General features: G+C 38.6%; 1 protein-coding gene across 3 annotated transcripts in view; it reads left to right on the forward strand.

The window, feature by feature from the left end:
- mettl15 (methyltransferase 15, mitochondrial 12S rRNA N4-cytidine) overlaps positions 1-16,476 on the forward strand; it is a 67,962-nt gene extending 51,486 nt beyond the window's left edge. For all 3 annotated transcript variants that reach the window (XM_026166461.2, XM_080302789.1, XM_026166467.2), the window contains 3 exons: positions 5,959-6,150; positions 8,819-8,997; positions 14,112-16,476. In XM_026166461.2, the coding sequence (XP_026022246.1) occupies positions 5,959-6,150; positions 8,819-8,997; positions 14,112-14,533 (793 nt within the window). In that variant the 3' untranslated portion in view covers positions 14,534-16,476. The remainder of the gene's footprint in view (positions 1-5,958; positions 6,151-8,818; positions 8,998-14,111) is intronic.
- Positions 16,477-19,362: the final 2,886 nt, after the last annotated feature.

Consider the following 19,362-nt stretch of genomic DNA (forward strand, 5'->3'; position numbering starts at 1 on the left):
TAAGGCTTGTAGAGTCTTAGATGTAGCTGTTGGATTTTTGCACTTTCTCTGAACACTGCACTGACTGGCCTTGGTGTGAATTTGCTGGGATGTCCACTCTGGGCAAGATTTTGGCATTGTGTTGACTAGGGCTGGGTCATATCATACCGTTCATGGTAATACCGGTATAATGTTGGGCAACGATAAGAAAATGAAATATCGCGATAGAATACGGGTAAAACGCGCATCCGCAGTGCCTTTGTTTTCATACGCACATGGCAGAAAAAGCATGGCGGTGGCGACGGAGAATGAGAAGGGCGAAAGCAGATTGTTGAATGAAACGGATGAACCAGAATTGGTTTGTAAAAATGTTGCAATTTCAGTGGTGTGGCACTGGTTTAGCTTTCATCCGTCAGATACACAACAAAGCACTATTTTTGGTAGCGCATGCTAGCGGGCCGTCGTTATTACCGTGTTTTTTTGGAAAAATTCGCACACTTAAAATCAATCCTTTGATTTTTCTGAAAATCGACAGTGCCCCTTATAATCCCGTGTGCCTTATGTATGAATTCTGGTTGTGTTTACTGACCTTGAAACAATTTTATTTGGTACACGGCGCTCGAAAATCTGTCAAATATTTTAGTACGACTTTGCTAACCTACGACGCCGCACCGCTCGATGGATTGTCAGAGCATTACAGCTATCATAGGCAGGAGCCTCGCGGAGTGATACGTACTGTGCTTCAACATAATATTACCGTATTGTGTGTGTGTATAACCTCTTTTTAAGTTTTGTGGATATTAAACATGGTTATGCTGAGGATATGTCGGCCAATTTCCACTGGAAATGCCTTTTGGTTAAACTGTCAGCAAGGCATTTGCATTTGCACTGTTACATTTTTATATAACTTTAATGCACATAAAAAACAGCTGCTTGTTTAAGTGAAAATACATTGATGTTTTTTTTTTTGCACTAATAAAGTTGTGGAGTTGTAAAGTATTTTGTCTAGTGTCAATTATATCGTCAGTTATATCGTTATCGCAAATTTTCAAATGCATATCGTGATAAATATTTTTGGTCATATCGCCCTGCTCTAGTGTTGACACACACCTGAATGCCCCAGACCTGCAAACTACCAAAACTTCTGTTGTTATAGAGCTGTGCACACTTGCTGATGATCAATTAAACAATTGCATGTCATTAGCAAATTACATAATCATGTCACATAGTCACATAAAATGTGCCTAAATTATTTTGTTATGTTGACCTCGAGGTCAAATATAGTTGTCATGGGTAAATGTTGCGATCTTATATTAATATTTTTAAGCCACTACTTTCTTTGTCACTGCTCATACATAATATGTAACAATAATAATAATAAAGATGGATGGATGGATAAGTAACTTTGTAATGTAGTTACTCAAAGATATGGAGAAACATATGGAGAAAATAGCCACCTAATATGCTGCCTTTGCAGATAAATTTAGCAAATAGCTTTGAAACAGTGCCACATTGTTCTCCACTGAACTTAACTGTAAGAGTTTTGAAACTCTTGCCAAATCATTTACACTGCAACTTTAAATAATGAAAAAAAAAAGTAGAAATTGGAGATGGTGGGTAGAGTGCTACTGAGGAGGCAGAACAAAAAAGGGATTGTGCAGGTGATGGGGGAAAACAACAAAGCCTTTACTATAGATTTTCCAACAAATTAATCACTGTGCGGGATAGTGAATAACAACAGCAAAGCAAAGAAAGGCCCTGACTGTGTGGGTGAGATGCTCCCTTGCCATTTTGTCTTCAGTGGGTTTTGAAATAGAGGACCTGTCAATTTGTGTTCCTTCTTTTAATGCCCCTAGTTAATCTTGAGGAAGGTGGAGTCTGTAATGTACCTAAAAAGAGCAAGTTTCTAATTGAGTAAACTATCTTACTAGAATTTATTGCCCCCTCAGGGCCAATTTAGCTTACAGGCAGCAATCAGTAGTAGTGAAAATACTGCAATCAATCAATCAATCAATACTATACATGCAAACATAAACAGTTACTACACAGATTACGGCAGTATCCGATTTATTATTGACACTCCTCACAATCTCACACCCAGAGCTGGCGACAAAAACAAATTACATTTTGTTTATATAGACTTTCTGTTATTGTCATTAATACCACGACTGCATCAATGTAGATTTTGAATAATGTTATTGATACATACTTTTACAACACTCTCGGATTATCCTGTATAGAAAATAGTCCAACGATTTGATTGTTTAACAATTTGATAATAATCATCGTCATTAAAAATAAACTGGTTTTTATAAACGGTAATGAATGGGTGTTGTAAGAGTACTGTCTCGGAAACATCAAGCAAATTAACTAAAATGAATAAAAATTATAGCACGGTGGGCAGCACTGTTGCCTCACAGCAAGAAGGTCCTGAGTTCAATTCCACCATCAGGCCAGGGTCTTTCTGTGTGGAGTTTGCATGTTCTCCCCGTGTTTGCGTGGGTTCTCTCCGGGTACTCCGGCTTCCTCCCACCGTCCAAAGACATGCAGCTTGTGGGGATAGGTTAATTGGATAATCCAAATTGCCACTAGGTGTGAATGTGCGAGTGAATGTGAGTGTGAATGGTTGTCTGTCCCTATGTGTTAGCCCTGCGACAGACTGGCGACCTGTCCAGGGTGTACCCCGCCTTTCGCCCTATGACAGCTGGGATAGGCTCCAGCGCCCCCCGCGACCCTGAAAAGGATAAGCGGAAGCGAATGGATGGATGGATGGAATAAAAATTATAGGGAACCAAAGAGCAGCAGCATCAGTTGGGAAGCTAATGACAAAAAAATACTCTTGCAAGGCTTTGATCAGCATGCATTTTTATTATGTGGATTAAAATGTATACCTAAGTGCACCAATGCGTGTTGAAAATGTGTCCTTTACAAATGGAGGGACGGGAAAAATTAATAGCGTGTTGTTTTTGATTAGCTGTGAGCACTTATTGTGATGTATAGCTTACACATGGCAGGCATAGACTGAAATTAACCATCCTTCTCCAGATGGAGGTTCGTGTGTTGAGAGCAGTGACTCAGTCTTTGTGCACAGGTTGCTGATTTTTTTCAAAGATGGGTGAGACATCAGATTTAACAAGGCATTTGAAAGTGCTTTGCATGCATTTAAGAGCAGAGGCTTGCTTCACTAGCTAACATTAAGGCTTGTCAAAAAAAAAAAAAGAATCTGGGCAGCGTAGCTTATTGACGCTATCCCAACCATCGAAACACTGAAATATTATTGCAGTGTGATTGCTAAGGGCCAATAATTCCAACATTCTCTCTTCTGAGTTGTCAAAATGTTTGTTTTTTTTCCAGTAGATGCTCATACTCAATACCTTTTAAGGAATAGAGAAAGGCAAACAGACCAAGTTCAGTAACTACAAAGTTTTCCAGATAATTTCATTTGTTTTACAAGTGATGCCCTCCAGTATGTAGTCTGAACCAAACATTAATAAATGGACATTGGTAGCTTATGTAACTGCGGCAAGTGTAATAAATAAATAAAACTGAGGAAATGTAAACCATTAAAGGAATTAAATCAAGAAGGAGAGATGCAGTTGCAACAATTGCAGTATGTTGATTCTAAACTATTGGTTGAGATTTAGAGAAGTGGAGCAGCCGTTCCATTTTTGTGGTATGAAACATATGAATTCAGATTTTGAGCTGCTTAGCTTTTTGCTGTTACTCTGCAACCTACAAAATTGTTTTTTTGTCATTTGGAAAGGACAATCTGACATTTTGGTTGCTTTTTTGATGAGTAATGACTTCACTACAAATGTATTTTCATATATCTGGGAGCTGACGAAGGCTGCATACGACCTTTTGCCCCTAATGTATAGACGCTAACTCCTGTTGCTCTTTTCTGCCATCATCTTTGTTCACACAATGTTAAAAGGTCACATGAAAAATGCATGAAGATGGCTTAAGCATCTTACCACTCGTGCATGAGGAAGTCGGTACACAGAGTCTCCTCTGTCAGACAAGGGGAAGGATCTCAGTAGGCTAGCTAAGACGGTCGGCCTCCAAGGGGGTAAAAATAACTGATTCATTTTTTAAAAGGTTCACGAAAAAACTACTCAAGCTTTTATGTGTTGCCAGTCACTCGCTGGTATGTCATACTCCTCTTGAACTCGGCAGCTTAAAACAACCACTCTCCAGATGTTGTGTGTGCGGGTTGTTTTAAGATTTTATGTATTCATGTTTATGCCCCAAAGATTTGCAAGATTCGTTTGTTAATCATTCTTACCAGATGAAGTTGTGCCATTAAGGTCTGATAAAGTGAGAAAAAGAGAGCAGTGTTTGTTTGTGCCAGTTACTTTGGTCGTAGCCCAGACTAAGGGTAAGTACAACCTCTAGCCTCTGACCGGTGTGACAAAACCTCCCAAAAACGAACAAAATCAGAAAAGAAAGGAAAAATAACATTTACAACCCTAGTGCTAAACCTAATTTAATCCTAAGTTTTGGAAGCCAGTAATGAACTTTTGGGGAAAAGATTTCAATGGTTTTTGATGGGAGTCAGAATGAAGAATTTAGTTGTTCGCTGCTTGCTGAGATTTAGGAAAACAGTTGAATTAAAACAAAAATTTTAAATGCTGATAGTTTAAATTTAGGGTTTGGGTTACAGTTGCTGTATACTTGTAGTATACTTGTACTATATTTTTGCGATTAGTCGACTAATCAGATCATGCATCCATTGGACGTAAAACGTACAGCTTATTGCACCAGCATGTGTCTGCTCTTATATAACTATCATTAGCTTACAGTTTTAAGTGTTTAAGGTATGTGCTAACTAAAAATAAAGACAAGATGATAGTTTATTAAATTTTAATGAAATTTGCAGATTGTTTCGGTGAAGTTTAATAAACTCCTTGCTATCTAAAATATAACAGGACACCGGAGTATATTCTCGAGCATCTCACACTTCTGATAATCAGTTGTCTTCTTGATGTTTATTCAGCTGTGTAAAAACTATAACTTTAATCTCAGCCAAACTGATTTACTCAGAAACAAATAAAATACTAAAAAAGCCAAACAATAACATTTTGAAGTTATCTAAGTGACATATATATTTAACCTGAATAGCGAAAGACTGCAGTTGGTTTGAAAATGATCTGCCGGGAGTCCGGTGTTCTCACGGGCTCTAGTGAGCCTTGCCCCCGGCTAGCTATCGAGCTAGTGGGTAACAGACGTCTCCGAAAATTTTTGAAAATATGTGGTGTCTTGATAAACTGAGCAGATATTTGAGGTTTACACAGCTACATTCTCGCCTGAACACATGTTAAATGTTTATTTTGTGACCCAGAAAGAATAATAAGAGTAATATTAAAACTAACTAGCTGCCGCCATTGTTGTAAACTGAGCTGGGCTGCGCTATGAATTCTGGGACACAGCTTCTTCTTCTTCGGGGTTTAACGGCAGCTGGCATCCTTGTACATGCAGTGCTGCCATCTTCTGTTTCAGTCCGTTATTGCACTCTTAAATCCTACTATTTATTCCTGCGTCTTTTGTGAGCTTACAAAGCCTCAAACGACGCGTCGACTATTAAATCAGTCGTCGACGATTTTGATAGTCGATGTAATCGTGACTAGTCGACTAATCGTGGCAGCCCTAGTTAATAGACACATTTTAGAATATAAAATGATGTAATACAACTTCTTTTTGTAAAATATGGAACACATTTCACAATAGTATTAGAAATACTCATTTGTCTCCACATTATAAGCATTTGTGAAGGTAGGTCTTCTTCAATTTACTATGGATTTTTTTCTTTGGTTACAAATATAATCTCTTTGTATTACATTATAAAATATTTTTTTCTAGATTTCGACTACATATGTTTTATATGTAACCGAAACATATTCTCCAGTCTTTTAATAGCCATCATGTCTTCAGTTGTCTTTGTCTCTAAATACACTATTTCGTTCCCTAATTCTTTCTCAGTGGTCGTGTGAAACCAATGCTTGGCCGGTTCAGTGAGCTTGAAGACCTGCTGTCAAACATGAACGTTAAGCCAGGCAGCATTGATGCTGTCCTGTTGGATGCTGGCTGTTCCTCCATGCAGATGGATGAGGCAGAAAGAGGCTTCTCCCTGAGCAAAGATGGACCATTGGATATGAGAATGGATGGAGACAGGTAAAAGATTTGATACATACATTGGTTGGCTTATTGTGATATGCTGGATAATCAGAAGCGCTTGTGCGGTATTAATCAGTGTAATAATGTGAAAGTGCAGATAGTACAAAAAGGCGTACCTAAAATGGGTTACCAACAGCATGGGTCCAATTAATGTTATTTGTTTCTCCTATAAGTGATGACCTGAAGGCGTGAAAAAATGTTTGTTTGTTTTTTTTAAACAATGAAAACAAACCCATTTTCAGTCGACCTCTAGTGGTTATGTTAAAGAAAGCGTTCACCAAAAAAACTTTTGTCCTGTTCCTACATTGAACATTTGCAGAGTGTTTGTGAAGCAAAACTAACCCTCCAATCTGATCAATGAAACTGGCTGTGCCAGGCATGAAAGCACTTTGCATTACAAAAGTTCTATTCTTTTTATATTGTTTATCTTAGATGTGCTCGGGACTTGTACACAGTAACAGGGCAAAAAGTAAACTGATGGTATATGTAAGAAGGGAGCTAGCATTGCGATTTAATTTGGTAATTTTGTAGTTATACCCTTTAGATAATTTACTGTAATTAGTAGACGTTAACATACCCATGTTACACAATCTCAGCAAGGAACTCATTCACTGAGATTGTGATTGGGCTAACATAAAAAAAACCACAGTACATTCAATTCTTCCACAGATGTCAGCATCAGTGTACTAATACCTCAGTCACACTTAGCGACTGGGCTAGCTACATTTGAGTTCCCTGACTGATTGGTGAGTGGTTGATGGCAGTCACAAGGTAAATTTGTCCCAATGAGATGTATGGTGCAATTGCTGTGGTTATGCACTGATTACCATGGTTGGCTCTAGTATCCATGGGAAACTTTGTTTACAAACTACTGTAGCTACGTTCTGAGTTGTAGTGAAACTGAACAGAGGCACACAAAAACGTGTTAAAATGTGTTGGCTACAGTGGTGAAAAGCTCTGTTATTTTATGTTTCCATTTTTCCTCAGTGAATTGTTGTCTCCAGGACCTGTTACGTCCATACGACCTGTTTACGTCCATGTGCCTGGGACCTAAACCTTTCAGAAGACATTCTAAAACCCTTATTCTAGCCTGATTTAGCCATTCCTTTACCACGTTTGATGTCATTGTCCTGTTGGAACACCCAACTGCACCCAAGACCCAACCTGTGTGCTGATGATTTTAGGTTATGTTGAAGAATGTGAAGGTAATCCTCCTTCTTCATTATCCCATTTACTCTCTGTAAAGCACCAGTTCCATTGGCAGCAAAACAGCCCCACAGCATAATACTCCCACCACCATGCTTGATTGTAGGCATGGTGTTCTTGGAGTTAAAGGCCTCACCTTTTCTCCTCCAAACATATTGCTGGGCATTGTGGCCAAAAAGCTAGATTTTTGTTTTGTCTGACCACAGAACTTTCCTCCAGAAGGTCTTATCTTTGTCCATGTGATCAGCAGCAAATTTCAGTCAAGCCTTAAGGTGCCGCTTTTGGAGCAAGGGCTTCCTTCTTACACGGCAGTATCTCAGTCCATGGAGATGCAAAACACGTTTGACTGTGGACAATGACACCTGTGTTCCAGCAGCTTCTAATTCTTGGCAGATCTGCTTTTTGGTGATTCTTGGTTGACTCTTCACCCCCCTGACCAATTTTCTCTCAGCAGCAGGTGATAGCTTGCATTTTCTTCCTGATCTTGGCAGTGACGAAACAGTGCCATGCACTTTATACTTACAAACAATTGTTTGCACTGTTGCTCTTGGGACATGCAGCTGCTTTGAAATGGCCCCAAGTGACTTTCCTGACTTGTTCAAGTCAATAATTCGCTTTTTCAGATCCATGCTGAGCTCCTTTGACTTTCCCATTGTATCGTTTGTGGGCGTTTGTATCCAATGAGCCCTATTTAACTGGTCTAAGAGAAGTCACCAGCTGTAGTCACTCATAATCACTCACAAGAAGTTAAGAGGCTATGCTATGAAGCTCAGTTCGCTGACAACTTTCTAAGTCACCAAAATTGCTAATTCATGTTGCTGTATGTATATTTTTGACCCAGCAAATGTCATCACTTTTTTCTGTTAACCCATAATAAAGTCATTGAACAACCAAAACTTCATGAATGTTTTTTCTGACAAAGAAGTATCTGTTCCAATCACTCTATCTGAGAAAAATCAGAGTTTTAGAAATAACAGGACACTCAGTAGAGCCATTATATTATATTCTTTACAAGTGTATGTAAATGTTTGACCACAACTGTATTTTCCAAACCAAAAGATCAATTTCTCCCTTTTGGTCTTATCCAATAAAGTATGTATTTCCCAAGTAGTAAAATGTACTACATTGTGATTTGAAACCTAATTGCAGACAAAGTATGTTTAACATTTATCGATCTAAAATGTGTCAGTTTTTATATATTATTTTATAGAAATATCCATATTCCTTCCCGAATATTTTCAGAAACATTTCTGCATCACTTTAAAATGTCAGCATAATCCACAAAGAAACTCCTTTACAAGCTGATGCAAAAGCTGCTTTTCTCTTTTCCTTCCCTCACAATCATTCTATTCATGACTGTCATAAAGGTTTTCAGCTGTAGCTCAGAGTTGTCAGGATTCACCACTGTCAGCAAGGACATGACGTCAAGCGACTTAATTGGGCTTCTTTTTGTGCGTAGGTACCCCGACATGCCCTGCGCCGCTGACGTTGTGAATACCTTAGATCAACAGGCTCTTGCATCCATCCTCACTGCATATGGGGAAGAAAGACACGCCAGGAAAATAGCTTCAGCCATTGTGGAGGCACGCCGTGTCAGCCCCATCACCCGGACACAGCAGTTGGCCAGTGTGGTTGCAGGTAAATAGACACCACCCTGATTAATTCCCTGCAGCATTCAGGAGGCTATAAGGGAAAATAAAAAAGGAGTGGAGTTATTAAGGCTGTCTCCCAGTGGGATGTGTGTGTCTCAGAAAATTATGTGAACTGTGATCTCAGTCATCATCCTCTCTTCTGCCTCTGTTTTGGGTGTTTTTATTCCACCATCCTTGGAGAGATAAAGATGAGGCAGAAACTGAGTTGTAGATGGCTGGAATAAAATGTATGCCTAACTCACATGCAGGAGCCCATCTCTCTCCTTCCACACTGCCTACCTTTTTTGTTTTCTTTCCCCCTCTTTTTTCCCAGTCTTTTCTTTGCTCACAAATACAGACATACACCTGACACAAATGCAAACACCCACATGCACTCACAAACGACACACGAGTTGCATACAACCGGGGTTAGATTATTTGTCTTCGATGATTGTTTTTTTTCCTTTTTTTTCCTCTTAAGCCTTATGACTCCACATTTGAGATGCTGAATGGGAGAGATGTCGTTGCAACAGTTATTGCACAGAGCAGTATGTGCGTCAGTGTCACCCTGGGAGAACAGGTGTGAGTAAGAGCAGCTGTTTGATGCTTTTTGAAGAGCAAAGCGAGCTACCACCAGTGTTTATTGGGAACAATCTAAGAGGTCTGGTTTTTTTAAGAAAGTTCCAGGGGGAGCTCTCTGACCAGTTGTGGCAGTGATACTCGGCATCATTTTCAGAATAAATGACGAGGGGCTTATGCTTTTCTTTTTTAGGGATAATGTGGGACATTACTCAGCAATACACAAATATATTTAAAGTTTTTTTGTTTTTTGTTTTTTTACATGGACACAACAAATAAGTTCTGCAGAATGTTTTTAACTTTCATTTGTTTTCAGTCATTAATTTACTGAAATTTTATAGCAATAGGTAAACAAAGAATCAAAAAGAATCAAAGAATCAAAAACAAAGGTGCCTCCTTTTTCAAACAGAACCATAAGATCTTTTCAGCTTTATAAATTTTGAATTAGAAATGTATTTATTTTAACTAATAAATTGATTTACAAACCTTATTTTTCCAACAAGCTTTTTGTTTTTTAGATTTTAGATTGAGAGTTGATTGGTTGTTGTATTTACGACAGAGGTTTAAAAATGCTTTCTAAAACTGTTATCGTGATTTGGTGCTGTATATCTAAAATTTAATTTGTGTTGAATGGAATTGAATTGATATGACACACATATGTAAGAGCACAGGGATTCACAGAAAATATTGCAAGTGGACAAAGCTCCTGTAATGACAGGTATAAATATGGTTGTGTGATGACATCACGTCAGTGCACAAAGCGACCAATGTGGTGAGCATAAATTGGCCATTAAGCAGCACAAGCTGATAGAAGAAACATTAAGTGACATTTAAAGCCCGGGAATGAACGGGGCGTGGCTGCGTCGTATTGGAGCTGCGACATGGCTACAGGGCGTAATCGCTCCCGCTCTTTGTTTCCCACAGGAGCAGCTCATGATCTGAAACATATCACATCATCTGTCAAACGTGGTGGAGTCAATGTTATAGCACGGGCATGTGTGGCTGCCGATGAAACCGAGTGATAATGTGACTGCTGATAGAGGAGGCAGGATGAACTGTGTGTAGAGGGCTACACTCTCTGGTCAGATTCAGTCAAATGCTGCAAAACTGTATAAACAGCTTACTGTAAAAAACACTGTGTATAAAAGTGTGTATAAGAATGGCTATGATAATTTCTTAACCTAATGCAATACTTTTAATAAACCTCTTAAATCAAAATCGATAATTTGTAGTTAAATCACATTTTGATTGTTTGATTTAAAATCTGCCAAAACATTAACATTGCTTTGGTTCACTCTTAACTACCTGATTCTCCTTCATGTACACATCATAATCTCTTCTGTTCTCAATGGATCTGTCTTCAGGACCTTTTGAAAGATGAATTAGAGAGGGTGCACATGGCTTGGTGAGGCTAGCCCTGGGCTGGTCCTTGCTGTGCAGGCATTGTATTGATTGCAGTGTGAGTCACACCTTGGGCTGTTCAGTGCAGGAGGAGAGAAATGCCACATCACTCACTTCTCTATTTATTGCGGTTTCTTTTTTGGTCTATGTAAGTGTCTAATTGTTCTTGTCTCTTCTGTGTTTTGGTTGGTTAGAGGCACTAAAAGCTCTTCACTTGTTTTAATGCAAAAAGAAAGATTTTGAAACTTTAATATGCAGCAAATAATCAGTTTTTAGTTTTTGCTTTAATACCCACATGATTTGATTGATTTGACATGACTGATTTGCACATTAGCTCTGTGCATTCTGCACCCTGTATATGTTACTCGTGCACAGTTTGGTAAGTGCAGTTGCTCTGGAAACTTTAAATATTTGGTGAGTGTCTGCCGTTTACAATGCTCTGTATGGCACATGCATTTTGACCACAGGCTCAAATAAATTAAAGGGGTACAAGAAGTTTTGTAAGAAAAAGATTTCTTCCTCTGAATGTCAGGTGCAAATTATTCAGGAGTGCAGAAATGTTACGGCAGCTTGATTTATTTTATTCTAGGAAATGTTTTCATTCAACGGGTTTCTTTTATTTTCCTGAAGAGAGAGGATACCGGGAGTTATTTTAACATTTCCAGTGTTACTCTCATAAGGATAACACCTTAGGGCTGTTGAAGTCACAACGATCAGTGTGTAGATTGGTAATGTGTTAGCAGATAAGTAGTATGGCATGAACCCACTCTGTTTTTAAGATGCTATGCTTGATCTGCTTTACTTGTCAATATTTCTCTTGTCTGTTCAACTTCCCAGTCACACAGGCCTAAAGACCACTGAGAACCACTGGTCACTAATAAGGGTGGGTTTAAAATATCAAATCAAACTGATTTTAGCTTGAATAGCGCAATATCGACTCATTAAATCCTGAATCTATTTTTAAATATACATGTATTTAGGCAGAAATGCCAGAATCTCAGGTTAGAGTTCACAAAACTATTTCAGCAACCACCAAACAGCTAAAACAGCAAATGAGAGCAAGTAAACGGATTCCACACAAAGATGCAAACACAAAGCGAGTGTCGTTCACCCGTCGGTGCTGAAAGCCGACATCTCACAGATTCTAAACTTGCAGCTTTTGTCACTCTCCGAACATAATTCACTGAAACAGCAGCAAAAGAACATAAAGACTATGCTCCACGTTTGAAAAACATCGTCATGAATTCTTGCTTACTTTACTGTTTTGCTTCCACCACAATACAATCACACTTCCTGCACACGTTTTTCTCTCTCTCAGTGTACTAAGGAACAGTTTCCCATCTCAAATCTCTGTTTTCTGCGTTATTCGCTTGATTATTACGCACTAGTCTACCGTTGTGTACAGCGCTGTATGGATATGTACTGATAAATGGTCAGTTCTGGTGGATTATGTATTACGTTGCATAATCCACCAGAACTAATACAAAGCGCCTATAATTTTCAAACCAGGAGGCTGTGGGGTTGCACTGGCTGCCATGTGCATTTTTTTGCTCGTCTGTTTAACACCATTCACAAATTTTCAAAACCATGTCCTCCAGTCTGGTCAGTCCAGACGGTTGACCTGTACTGCCAAATTATCAGCTAATGTTAGCTAGCTTGGTCAGCAGCTGCATTCATATACTATATGGGTGCCACATAGAGACATGTTTTTTTGGTGCTTAGTGGTGTACTAATAAAATACAGTGGTCCCTCGCTATACAGTGGTCCCTCGTTCACGTTTCACCGCCTCGCTGTTTCACAGATTTTTTTGGTGCAATTTTGCATGCTTTTTATTTTTCTTACAGCGCATTCTGTCCTTTCTCCTGATTGGCTTAAGACCATTGTCAATCAGTCTCGTGCAGTGTCTCCTGTACGCTACAGAGTGCATTCAGCTTGTCAAATTTACATAAATCTTCGATCGCTAGCAGTGTAACTCTAAAGTGCTGTACTGTATGTAAGTTTTCTCCCCCACACACACCCCAATGTCTACGAAATGTTTTGCACCGTCAAAGGCAACCGCAGGTGCCTTTGTTTTAAAATATAGATTTTTCTTTATATCTGTACCAATATGATTTTTCTTTATGCAGTAAAATTAGGCATTTTGACATGTAAGTCTCTAAGTAGCCTCAATTGGGGCCTAGAGGAACTGCATTGTTTTCCACTTCTGCATGGCTCTGAAGGTTGCCACTGGTCATTATAAAAAAAATTTTTTTTTTTAACATTTATTGTTATAACCTTTCAGGAATATTTCCAAAAAGAGTTGACTCAACTGCATAAAAATGTGTGAATTTTGTGACTGGATAGTAGGGGTGGGGGAAAAAATCGATTCTGTGTAGTATCGTGATATTTTGTTTGCTAATAATGTATCGATACAGGGACAGCAGAAATCGATATTTTGTTACAAAAAAGGTTTTTGTGCTCAGAGCATGTTGATCCTTTTTCTGAGCAAGAATCCTGACATTCCTTCACTGTCCAAATGTGTTTAACTTTTTTTTGGCAGTAATAAACATGACAGTTTACTTATTTTACTTTAAGACATGTTTTATGTTAATTAAGTTTAAAACTTTTTTATTTAATGTAAAATTATATTTTGTTTTAATTTACTTTCAAGTTCTTCAGTTGCTAAATGGGCTGCATAGTTTTCATAAATTGCATAGTTCAGAATAGCTATAATTGTACCAGATGGTTGCATTCAGTTAAGTTGGACTAGACTGTAATACAAGCTGTTCAGTTTGTCAACAATAAAACTGACTAAAATGAGAGAAAGACTGAGTGTGAGACTTTGATATTAGATAAAATGAATATTGATAAAGTTTACCTTTATGTACAGACTCTGAATATCGCAAAATATTTTAAAAAAAATTGCAATAATATCGTATCGTGCGTTAAGTATTGTGATAATATCGTATCGTGGGATGTATAGTGATTCTCACCTCTACTGGATAGAAGTGTAACTCTACCTTTAAGTTATCACCAAATTAGTAAGACTATTAGTTTAATTTGTTCTGTTTTTATTTGGAATTAAAATGCAATAATGCTATAATAAATCATTATTGGACCATTAAAATTGTAAGATTAACTCTGACCAATTCTTGTTTCCAGGATCGTTTCCTCCTGCAGTTCTCTATGCACGTAAAGACCGGCTCAACAGACCTGCACACGTGGCCACTAAGACTTTCCAGGCCTTGCGTATCTTTGTGAATGATGAGCTGAATGAACTTCACGCTGGCCTGCGTGCTGCCCAGACGTTGCTAAAACCCAGCGGACGTCTCTGTGTTATCACCTTTCATTCACTAGAAGATAGACTGGTCAAACGTTTCCTCCGGGGAGATGACTTGTCTAATCTGGATCACTTCAGCCAGAGGAAGCAAGGTACCAAGAAGGAAAACCTATCGCATGAAAAAAGTGACGGAAGTGTCTATTGGCTTCCTCTGCGAAGAAAAGTGATCACTCCAGAAAAAGACGACGTTAAGGAGAATCCTCGAGGACGCTCCTCCAAACTCAGGGCAGCACTGAGACGATAACTATTGAACATTAAATATAAGACAATAGAAGTTGTAGAAAAAAAGTTGGAGCTTTTTACATTGAACATTAAACTTCTACAAAGACTCAGGGTTAAATCTCAGTAGACTTGGTATCACTTTGTAACAAAGGAGCTCAGCAGAGATCAGCAGAGGTGTGGACTCGAGTCACATGACTTGGACTCGAGTCAGACTCGAGTCATTAATTTTATGACTTTAGACTTGACTTGAAAAATGTTCTAAGACTTGTGACTTGACTTGGACTTTTACACCAATGACCTGGGACTTGAATTGGACTTGAACCGGTTTACTTGAAAAGACTTGATATTTCACCCCAAATATAAAATTTAACATGCATATTATATAGAGATTGAAAATGTGACGTCATTCAGGGGTAAAACCGCAAAGGATTCTGGGAACTCGTGGCAAGAGGTACTAGCGCACGCAGGCTTTCAATTGAAATCAGTCACACAGCGATAAAAAGAAACACAAAAATGTCAAGAAGCTGTTGTATTATTAACTGCAATAGCCAGTCGCATGACAGCCACGGGAAGCCGACGGGTAAAGAGATCGGTTGTTATCGGATTACGTCGTTGAAGAGAAATTGTTCAAGCCATGTTTCCGAAGTAACAAAGACGCGACTGGATTGCAGCCATTCAAAGATCAAATATAACGTCCTAGAACACTCCAGCTCACAGGTTAGTCTGCTCCAAGCATTTACACGAAGGTCAGTGTTTTTTAGTAGTTAATACGTCATTTTCATAACATAATTGGTGATATAGGTTACAAGCAAGTCTGGCGCTGAACAGAAATTGTCGCGCTATGCTCCTTTATTTATTGTGCATAAATAGTGAATTGTCCTGACACAATATTGCGTTTCGCTTCTGTTATTATGGTACATTGACAAAAACATATACTTTTATTCACAGGATAAAACAGGTTTTTTGTATCACTAATTGCCCAGTACGATTACAGCATACAATATTATTGTCACTGCTACATTTCTGTAACGCGTACCAGAAATTATTTCCACTACTAATTAATTATCGTTGAGCTCAAAGGTCCTATTAATAAACGGTTAACGAATGTGTATTTATGAAGACGATTTGTGAGACTGGTAAACTTAACCTTTGTTCGTACGATGGTCTTTCGTTCTACACGGTGCATTTCAAGGTCCTGCACCCATCCGTCGGTAAACTGTACCTGGGCTTGTTGCAGTGACCTGAAGTTACTAAACTTCATGAGTGTATGCACTCACTCCAAGAACCGTATGATTATAAATATGCATATAAATATGCTACAATGAGATAGCTGACTTCATCTAACTAGCAAATGTTGTCCAGGCTACGTTGGTGATGCAGTTTTTTTTTAATATGTATGATATTTTTGTCATGCGATTTTAAAGCCGGTCCTACAACCGCATCCAAGAATAACATGCAGCTTATCTCAGAACTGTCGGTGAAAATTATTCTTGGAGCTAGGTTTAATTGAGCTGCATTTTAAAGAGGTGCAATTTCACAATTTGTGTATATTTTCTAAGTTCACTATTTTGTATGTGTTGAGAAAAACACAGATTAAAAAATTACATGGTCTAATATTTACATTTAGCATATAACTGCAACATTATTTTTTCGTTTTTTTTTTTTTTTTTTAAAGACTCGAAAGGACTTGAAATTCAAAATTTCAGACTTGTGACTTTACTCGGACTTTTACACCAGTGACTTGAGACTCGACTCTGACTTGCCTGACATTACTTGAGACTTGACTTGAGACTTGAGGATAAAGACTTGAGACTTACTTGAGACTTGCAAAACAATGACTTGTGTTACTGTAAGCTACTAAGTGGACTTTAGACATGAGGTGATTGTACTGTTTCCTATTTGCTTTGTAAGGAACATAAAAAATTAATTTACAGTTAAAATTCTGAATTAAATGGAACAAATGTTTACCAGTGTTGTTTTCATATTCCTAGTTGTTGTGAACAACCTGTTTTTTTTCTGACAAAAACAAGTAAAGAAAAACTAATGCACGAGGACAAAAACTGTGATGAAATGTATTGACACTAGGGATGGGTACCGGTATCCGGTGCCATGATGGCACCGGTTCTGACATAAACGGTAGTAACCAGACCAAAAAGCAGCGCACATTTCGGTGCTTTATTTCGGTGCTTTTTTTTCCCTGAGATGTCATACACTTTGGATTCCAGCCAATCATTTTACCAATCATTTTACCTTAGCGTAGTAGGCGGGCCCAGGTACGTACGTTCTTTTAGAGCAGTGCTACAGATTAAAAATGCCCAAGGCGAAGCGGTCAAAAGTCTGGCTGTACTTCACAGCAAAAGATGCAAACTCAGCAGCCTGCAACAAGTGCTTTAAGGTGATACTGTGCAAAGGAGGTAACACCTCGAATCCGATGAAACACCTGGCGACGCATAGCGTTTTTTAAAAGCTGAGAAATGCACCGTATTTGATAGCTTGCTGCGAGACCTCACATCGAGCACATATACTGCGGGTGGGTTGCCTGTTATCGGACCCGGAGTTAGCGACATCCCCCAAAAACCCAACGAGGAGAGTCCTGGCCCCTAGCCCTGCCAGTGTAGCAGAAATGATGACCGATGATGATGGCAGCAGCAGCCGTTCTTCTCTGGGTCAGTAGCTTAATGTTGTTCGTGTGTAATTTCCGCTGAGTAGGCTAACCATGTTATTAAATTAATGAACGTAAGGTGAATTAGCAAACACCGTTGTAGTTGCATGCGGCTGTCTTCCTGTTTGATGGCAGATACTCCCTTCACCCTGGCAAAAAGGCTAAAATGACCAAAAAAAAGTGGAAAACAGCTAAACATGAGAGGTTTTTGGACAAAGTGTGTGTTCTTCATTCTTTAGGCACCGGTTTGAGCACCGTTTAAGCACCGGCACCATTTCAAAAGTACCGGTTTGGCACCGGTATCGGATAAAACCTAAACGATACCCATCCCTAATTAACACTTTGGTAAATGAATAAAAATGGATGAAAATATTCTGGAGAGACGAGGTCCAATCAGAATTAATTAACTTGTTAGGAAGGTGGGAGGAGTTAGGGGAAGTGATCCAATCAAAAGTAATCTTGTAATCTTCGCATTTGATGTCACAGAAAATAAGACGCTTTTTAAACCGTGTGGAGGGAACTTGATAAGTGCTTAGCCTTTATATTTTAGTCAACTGTTGTTACCTCGGTCTGCCTTACCGGAGTCATGTACTACCCACAATGTTGGGGAGTAACGGAATACATGTTGGAGGCCGGTGTTTTAGGAGCGGCAGAAGATCTCATCAACAGGCAGTGTTGGGGAGTAACGTAATACATGTACCACCGTTACGTATTTAAAATACAAAATATGAGTAACTGTATTCCATTACAGTTACCGTTTAAAAAGGTGGTATTCAGAATACAGTTACTTTGTTGAAATAAAGGGATTACACGGCGGTCTTTCCCTGTTTCATATGCTAGGCTGTCCCGTCCTTTTTTTGGTAATTCCACACTGGTGGAAACTCAAACAAAACACGCATTAAGAGGCTCTAATGTCTGTGTCTCAATCTTGCGGCCTATGTCACCTCTACTTGCGGCCCGCATAAGGACGTGACGAAATATTTTTTAAAATTATTGTTCAAAAAATTATTTAATATGAAGGCAATAGGCAGAGTGTTACAGGCATAGCCCTAAAGAATGTAGCCTCATGGGCAGTGTAGTCCAGTTGTAAGTAAGCTATAAAGAATTCTGTGCTTAAACAGTGTTGGTCAAGTTACTTGGAAATAGAAATTAGTTACTAATTACTGATTACTTCTCCAATATAGTAATCCCATTACTTACTGATTACTTATTTTCAAAAGTAATTAGTTACTTAGTGTTTTTTTTTTTTAAAAACCATGATGCACAACCTGAATGCATTATAAAGAAATAGACCTTTCAGCCCAATTCTATTTTTTTTCTGCGTAATCCATCATATAAAATTGAGTCAAATGAAAAAGTCTCTTTTTAAAAATTGTTTTTATTAGTTTTAGTCTTTTAACTTTATGCAACATTCTCTAGAAGAAATTTGTTTTCTGCATATTCCAGCATATAAATTAAACTTCACATCTGAGCAAGCGCCTGGCACGCTGCCTTGGGAATGTGAAATTAAAAGAGAAACCTGACCGCTGTGGCACCGGGCAAAGTTCCTGCCAAACAGGTGAAAATAGACTTAAGAGCGACAGGACTTGGTGCTGCTGAATCTTTGATTTTATTTTATTTTTGCTGTGTTTTATTTGCATCTATTTGAAAGAGTGAGTGTAAACACAATTTTTTGTCCTGGAATATGCAGAAAATAGGTTTATCATGTCTACGTTTCCATGTTATCCGGTTTTATTTTAAAAGAGTCATGTGTTCTTTTGTCACTGTGTTTAGTTTCACTTGTGATGTTATTGTTTAATTTCAGTCAGCTGTTTCCCCATGTGTTCTCAATTCTCCTGATCACCTGCTGTGTATTTAAGTCCTCTGTTTTCTGTGTTTCATTGTCAGGTCGTCTGTTATACTTACCACAGCCACCACAGTCTTCATAGTCTTTGTCGTAGTTTCACACTGCGTTTCATAGTTGTTCATAGTTTCATGTGTGAAGGTTCTCAGTCATCCAGGTCATCGTAGTCTAAGGAGCTTGGAAGGAAAAGCGTCTGGACTTCTTTGAGTTGCTTGAAGACGTTTCACCTCTCATCCGAGAAGCTTCTTCAGTTCTAAGGGTCAAATGGTGGAGAGTCCCAGATTTAAACCCAGTGGGAGTTTCCCCCCATACAATTACTAACCTTGTCATCTCCTGCACTGTCTGT

The sequence above is a fragment of the Astatotilapia calliptera genome, chromosome 1, assembly GCF_964374335.1.
Source record: "Astatotilapia calliptera chromosome 1, fAstCal68.1, whole genome shotgun sequence".
Classification (NCBI taxonomy): Eukaryota; Metazoa; Chordata; class Actinopteri; order Cichliformes; family Cichlidae; genus Astatotilapia; species Astatotilapia calliptera.